The sequence below is a fragment of the Cucurbita maxima genome, unplaced genomic scaffold (assembly GCF_002738345.1).
Source record: "Cucurbita maxima cultivar Rimu unplaced genomic scaffold, Cmax_1.0 Cma_Scf00028, whole genome shotgun sequence".
In the NCBI taxonomy this organism is placed as follows: Eukaryota; Viridiplantae; Streptophyta; class Magnoliopsida; order Cucurbitales; family Cucurbitaceae; genus Cucurbita; species Cucurbita maxima.
Genome location: NW_019272044.1, coordinates 874,074 through 881,809, shown reverse-complemented (window position 1 = coordinate 881,809; position 7,736 = coordinate 874,074). Strand labels below are relative to the sequence as shown.

Below are 7,736 nucleotides of genomic sequence, written 5' to 3'. Positions count from 1 at the left end.
TACGAAAATACCCTCAAGACAATTTATAAGAAATCAAGATTTTTATATGAATACTAAGTGACAAGACGCTCAGACAAGATTTATACATGCAAATAAATATTTATGATTCGTATAGATGAGGGCATACTTGTTAAGAAATTTTCTTAGTTATAATTCCAGACTTAACAACAACCAACTCCTCGTACCAAATAGAGAAAGTATGGATGGTTTCTGCACCAAAAAAAAAACTTACAAATTTACCGAGATCTGCATACTAGAGAAGTTTTACTTTGTTATTAAGGTAAATTATATTTCCGATCTCGTTTTCCTTATCCAATGATAATAAGATTTTAGTAGTTAGTATTATATAGAAAAATTGGCAAAAAATATCTCTCATAAGTAAGCGGTAAACAACTGAACCAATTAAAGTAAAACAAAAACGGAAGGAAATATAGTCAACAATATTTGTGAACATAATTAAAATAAATACGAGGAGGAAAAGGTAAGGAGGAAAAGAATAAATTTAAATTTAAACCGAGCAAATATATAGAATAAAAGAGATAAAATAGAAGAAATATCTGTCAAGAAACTCTATCAAATTCTTTTATATAACATTAACCATATCTTCCATAAAATAGTAATAATAGAAAATAAGATCTTTAATGAAATATATATATATATATATATATATATATATATATATAACATTCAAAGGCTTTGATGGTAAGATACTGCGTAAAATTTAGAGAATTGAAATTGAAACTCATGTCATGTCATGTTCATATAGGTGGACTTGGATATAAAGGACAAAATTATACTTTTTTAAGGATAAATTGGTGACACCTAATCAGGTAAGTGACCTTATTATCGGCATGATTATATTTGATGTTGACACGTGCCTCGTGATTCTGTACGTGTCATATATATTAATATGTGTTAATTGTTAACTAAGGATATGCATACGGAAACAATAGGACTACAATGATATGATTATGACAGGTTTATAAAACGATATGGTTAGGATACGTCTCTATAACGGTATGACTAGAATACGTGCATGAAATGATATGGTTAGGATGCGTTCTAGTAATGGTAAGACTAAGATATGATCATGAAACAATATGATATGATTAAGGTATGTTTATGAAATGACTACAAAATGTTTACGAAATGATATCATTGTTGAACACAACTCTCTGTGGAAAACGCTCGCACTTTATTAAAACCAATCGAGAAGAGAATATAAGACACTGTGTAGAATACTTTTTGGATTTCTTAGATGAATAACCTAGTTAGGGTGGAGGTGTATTTATATTAGAGCCTACGCAATCTAAACCTAACAAATTTAAATCTAAATCTAAAATCTTTTTCCTAAAATATCTACTAAAATAAATATACAATGGGCTCGTATAATTATTGGGTTTGACTCTATTGGGCTAGTTATGGTATTTCAACACTCCTCATCAGCACTAGTCCTCATTCGCTGTACCATGTTGAGCTAACAGCGAAAACTCTCATGTTTGCCAGTATTTAGCCCTTTTGTAAACAAGTCTACCACTTGGTCATCTGTCTTGATTTGCTGCATCTCGATTTCTTCCTTCAAGACTTTCTCTCTAATGAAATGGTAGTATACCTCCACATGCTTTGTTCTAACATAAAACACCAAATTTTCTGCTAGGCGAATCGCAGAATGATTGTTGCAATGAAGTGGTATTGGATACTCAATTTTCTGGTGCCAATCTTCCATCAAAAGTTTTAACCATGTATTTTCCTGAGCTGCTCCAGCTGCTGCTCTGTACTCTGCTTCTTTAGTTGACAATGATATTATTGGTTGTCTTTTGTTACACCAAAAAATTATTCTCGAACCGAGCTTGAACGCATACCCAGTGATTGATCTTTGGGTATCGTGGTCTCCTGCATAGTCGACATCACTATATCCAGCTAGCTTTCAGTCTTTGCTTCTTTTGTATAAACGATAGTAATTGATTTGACATATCTCAAGGTCCGTCGAGCCGTATCCAAATGAGGCTTCTTCGAATTTTTCATATATTGATCAATGACTCCAACTTCATTTTCGAATTTCTTCGGTTAGTCCATGTAGAGCTCTCTGTTTAACTCTTGAGAGAACCTTGTACGATAATGATCTTTGCCACTGGACTAAACGTTTCATCATAGTCTAGTCCATATTCTTGAGAGAACCCTGAATCTATAGTCTGAGCTTTGTATCTCACGATTGATCCATCCGGGGTACACATTATTTCGTAAGCCCACTTGTAAGATATGAGTTTGGTATCTCTTGGTCTTAGCACTAATTCCCAAGTTTGATTTTGTTTCAGGGCTATAGTTTCTTCTTTCCTCGCTTTCTGCCAAGCTGAGTTTTGTGATGCTTCTTCATATGTCTCCGGCTCATTAACTTCGTCTTCTACTACGTTGGCATACTCTGGATTTGCCTTTAGGATTATTTCTGAATGTCTGAGTTGTTGAGGTGTCATTTCATTTTCACTAGGCTCGCTTGGTTGTGTCACTTCTTGCTCACTAACACTAGTGTCACTTGAATCTTCAGGCACATCAGCACTTAAGCAAATGTGTACAATTTGCTCCCCGTCTTTTGTGGAAAAATCTCTTCAGTTTGCTCCTTTGAGTTCTATAAAAGAATTTCTTCAGTTAGCTCAAGGCCTGGTAATTCTTCCTTCTCTAAGGACCACCCCTCTTCCATTGCACCGTTTTGATCGTCAATCATGTAGTTTAAGCATCTTGAATCAATGATCCAGTCATCCTCGTAATCGATATGCTCTTTCATCATTGCCATGAATGCTAGCTCGTCTTCTACTATTGGACATAGTACCTCTGCATCCCATTCATCCTCTATCTTCTTTTTGGATATTGTCACATTGCTTTCAACCGACTTTTTCCTGGACCAACAATCACTAGACGTGACCCTTTTCCCCACAATTATAGCAAATACCTCCAAATCTCTTTTCTTGGAAACTCTTGTTGTCGTTCTTCTGAGCTCTCTCAGGTTGTGCAGTTTCTTGGTAGCTTCTTCTTTTATCACCATTGTATCCACGTTTGATAGACGACCTATTATTGCTCCGACTTTCACTTGTGTAGAGTGCTTCTTCTTCACCATTCAATGCGATGCCTCCCATTTGTTTAGCCATGTTTGAGTAGGCCATCCTTGTACAGGAGTAATGAAGCTTCGATATTTCGGTCGCAATCCGTGGATTATAATCCTCTTCATTCGAGATTCTACAATGGCGGACTTCGGGTCTAGTTCAGTAATCTCCCAACAAATCGACTTGACCTTGTAGAAGTACTAAGCAATCGTCATGTCACGTTGTGAAATTGACAATAACTCATTCTCCAGAAGTTGTAGCCTTGTATCATTCTTCTTTGAGAACAACACCACGAATGTGTCCCATGCTTCTTTCGGTGTCTTGTCATCCCAAATATGTTATAACATCTCTTCTCCGATTGTGGTCTTCAAGGCATCGGTGTCTTGTCATCCCAAATATGTTCTAACATCTCTTCTCCGATTGTGGTTTTCAAGGCAAACATTGCTTTGCCTGCTCTGATTCTCCATTTGCGCAAGGCGCCGTTAGAATCCTCCTCTGGCGGCATAGTTTCACACCTGCCAACGATCTCCCAAAGATCTTGTCCTTGTAAATAGGACATCATGAATGTTGCCCACGTGTTGTAGTAGTTTTTGTTGAGTTTCTTGATTTCTCCAACGATTTGGAAATCACCCATCGTGTTGGCCATACCTCAGTAATACCAAACAAGCTCTTTCAACACGAGACTTGCAGAGTCACAGACTACTAACGACACAAAAGAAACTCACTCACTACTAATCTCAAGAAATCGTTTTTGATGTAGAAGATCAAATAGAGCTGCAACCACAGAGCATACTAAGAATTTCAAGAGATCAGATAACATACAGTAACCAAGCTCTGATACCAATTGTTGAACACAACTCTATGTGGAAAACACTCGCACTCTTTATTAAGACCAATCGAGAAGAGAATACAGGACAGTGTGTAAAATACTTTTTGGATTTCTTTGATGAATAACCTAGGTAGGGTGGAGGTGTATTTATACTAGAGCCTACGCAATCTAGACCTAACAAATCTAAATCTAAATCTAACCAATCTAAATCTTTTTTCTAAAATATCTATATCTCTTCTCATAAAATCAGATATCTTTCCTAAAATCTCTACTAAAATAAATATACAATATACTCTACAATTATTGGGTTTGACTCTATTGGGCTAGTGATGATATTTCAACAATCATTATGTTAGGATATGTGAATGACGGATATATATATATATATATATATATATGTTGTGATATGATATGAAATATGTTATGGTACGATAAGACTAAGATATGATTTAGGATGCGTTCCTGTAATAGTAAGACTAAGATACGGTCATGAAACTATATGATTTAAGATATGTTGAGAAACGATATGACTAAGGTATGTTTATGAAATGACTACAAAGTGTTTACAAAATGACTACAAAAGGTTACGAAATGATATCATTATGTTACGACATATGAATGACAGGATATATATGTAACAACCCGAAATTTTCTACTCACCATAAACATTCCATGCAGAAGACTTCATTTAAATTCCATAAAACATAACCTTTATCTTAAAACACAGCCATGGACTTACGTGTTTCGACACCTTTAAAAAACGACACAACAAAAGGTTAAATAAAATAAATAAACGTTTAAATTAAGAACATCCTATTATAGCCTAAGTCTAAGAAATTAAATACAACTACCCTATGCATGTGCCATGGTCTCGACTTGTGATGTCGTCGTCAGCCGTACAAGAATGCCTCGCCTTAACCTGAAAAATGTAGTAGCATATGTCTTGAGTAGTTAAAGAAATACTCAGTAAGTGACCTCACTATTGGGGGTTAAATGCAAGAACATGCGAATGAATGACGAGACCTATCTTTTCAATCTATTTTTTTACGGTACTATCCTAACGGGTAATTTGAACATGTATCATATACTCTACAAACAGCCCATACGTGCGAGTATGGGCTCATCAGTCAGTTCACACACCGCTGGGTTACTTTCCTTGTCGGGTGAGCATACTCTGGGAGCTCCTTAGGCTGGACACCTGTTAGAACTAGTAACCGTTACGGCAGCGCTATGCAAAACATAACGATCGTTGTCCTGCCATTGGATGTACGCGCCCATACCCTCGTGATGGAATAGGGGTATCCCCCAATGCAAGAGCACACATAATGCATAAGATCCCCAATATTTCTACTTTTATCATTAATGAACATAATCCTGCTATCATCTCTCATGCTTAACATGTCATTTCTCATTTTTCCGTCTACGTATCATACATAATCCTAACGGGGTTACATTTCATTTATCGGATATCATGTCATTCATAACATGCTATACATATACAATTTAGAAAACATAACATAACGCTCCACACTCTTAACATGTCATTTCATAACGTGCAATTCATACAACAATTACCTCAATGGTCATACAAAACAATCTAAACATAATATATCACATCACAATATATCGTAATCATAAACATGTCAACACTTCGTGGTCATATCGTTCCCTAATTTATCATAGCCTTAACGTTCTTATACCTATCACTTCGTTAAGTAAACGTACCTTAGTCATATCATCACAAAACGTATCCTAACGCTATCGTTCTATCAATCTATCACAAACTTATCCCTTTCTACCCATATCCTAACCATATTCTTTCATCAATCTCCCCTATCCATAGAACTCTAGTATGTAACCTAACCTTAACGTTTCATGAACGTATCTTACTCCTAACGTTACATTTTTTTTTTTGTGCATCCTTCTCGTATCCTATCTCAAACATATCCTTGAACACATCGTACCATAATTATTATCATACAATTCACATATTATAACACAACATAATATGTGAATTGTATAAAATTATTTTTATGTTGTCAACCTATGTGAGCCCATGACATAGTTTCAAGTTTGAACTCTATAAAATTATTTCTCTAATTTACATTGGTTCATTGTTAAAAGTCTGGTTATATATCTATAATTATATTTTTATTAAAAATCATATTTTCTATGGTTACTATGTTATAAAAAATAGTATATATAGTTATTTGAAGTTATTCTGCCCTTTGCTACTATTTGTATTTACCTTTCTCTCTATATTTAGTGTGGGGTTTTTAATTCTTGAATCTTCATTTTTTTATCTATATTTACTATGTTGCCTTTTTAATTTTGTTCTATGTATTAGTAATTTCTAGGGGATCCCTGTTTCCAAATATTTCCTTATCTCAATGTTTCTTAGTCACAAATTTTATTCGTCCTTCTATTTTTAATCTATTCATTTGGCTACTGATATAAATTGAATCGACTATTTAGTTTCTAACTCAAAGCTAAACCGTTGTAATAATTCAATGAAGATGTAAGCTGTGATTCTAAAAAAAAATAGGATAAAAGAAAATGAAAATTTAATATATACTTATTGATTAGATGTATCTTCAAGTAAATCTCGAGTGAATCTCAAATGTAAAGGTTATTCTCATTTTTTTTTCCTAAGTAAATATGACAAGTGTTGGGTTGTGAAAATTTTTAGGTTGGGTTAGATTGGATTACCAATACAGGAACTCGAATTAGTCCAAATAAATTTTTCAACCCAATCCAACTCATTTGGGTTGGTAATGAAAATAAAAAAAAGAAATACAAATTAAAAAAATTAAAAAAAAAAAAAAAGAAAAAAGAAAATGATCCGGTGTGATGTATGTTGGCTCCTCCAAATATTCTTGCACCAGTGATTTGTCAGTCTCTCTCTTTCTCTTTCTCTTTCTCTTCTGTTTGAAGGATTGATGTAAGGATGAAATTCCATATGTTTTGATTTATTTAAGGGAAGTGGTAATACCAAACACCAAAAGGTAAAGGAAAAGGAGAGAGAGAAGAGGGGATGGGCGCAGCATCCTCTGTTTTCCTTCCCTAACCATTATTCCTCCTCCTTCCTCTTAGATCTTACTTTTCCATCACCATTTCACTGCAACCGTGAAATCCCATCTCTATTTTCCTTCATTCTCCCTTTTCTTCTTCTGGGATTTCATTTTTTTCCGCTTATTTTGCGTTTCCGATTCTTCTAGGACCTTTCCTCCTTCTTCCCTTCATTACGAAGCATCGGATGTTTCACGATTCAATCTGTTCTTTCTTTTTAGCCTGTCGGATTCTATCTGAATTTTCGGTTCATAATCGCTCCCTTTTGTGTCTTCTTACCTCAATCCACATTTTCCTTCCAACTAGATTGGATTGTGTTTTTCTATTTCAGATTTCGGATTTGGGATCGGGTTGTGTATGGTTTGAATTGAACGATTCTTCTTAGTTTTGATTTTGATTTTGATTTGGGTATTTTGCGATGTCTCGTAAATCGAAATTCATTGAATGATTCATTGTTTGGTAATAGAAAAGATGGAATCAGATCTTGGCAAACTCTTTATTGGCGGAATTTCTTGGGATACTGATGAAGAACGTCTTAGGGATTATTTTGGAAACTATGGCGAAGTGGTTGAAGCTGTGATCATGAGGGATCGCACCACTGGTCGTGCTCGTGGCTTTGGCTTTGTTGTCTTTGCAGATCCTGTTGTTGCTGAGAGAGTCATTTTGGAGAAGCATATCATCGATGGCCGCACTGTGAGATTTTCTTCTTGTTTTGTTTTTTTTTTTTTTTTTTTTTTTTTTTT

The 7,736-nt window shown here is 34.8% G+C and overlaps 1 protein-coding gene across 2 annotated transcripts in view; it reads left to right on the top strand.

Moving 5' to 3' along the window:
• Positions 1-6,941: 6,941 nt before the first annotated feature.
• LOC111500306 (heterogeneous nuclear ribonucleoprotein 1-like) overlaps positions 6,942-7,736 on the top strand; it is a 3,003-nt gene continuing 2,208 nt past the window's right edge. The window contains exons 1-2 of one of the 2 annotated variants that reach the window (XM_023152042.1): positions 6,942-7,123; positions 7,161-7,686. In XM_023152042.1, the coding sequence (XP_023007810.1) occupies positions 7,438-7,686 (249 nt within the window). In that variant the 5' untranslated portion in view covers positions 6,942-7,123; positions 7,161-7,437. Of the gene's footprint in view, positions 7,687-7,736 lie in introns of both variants that reach the window. The other variant, XM_023152041.1, reaches the window with a different exon arrangement.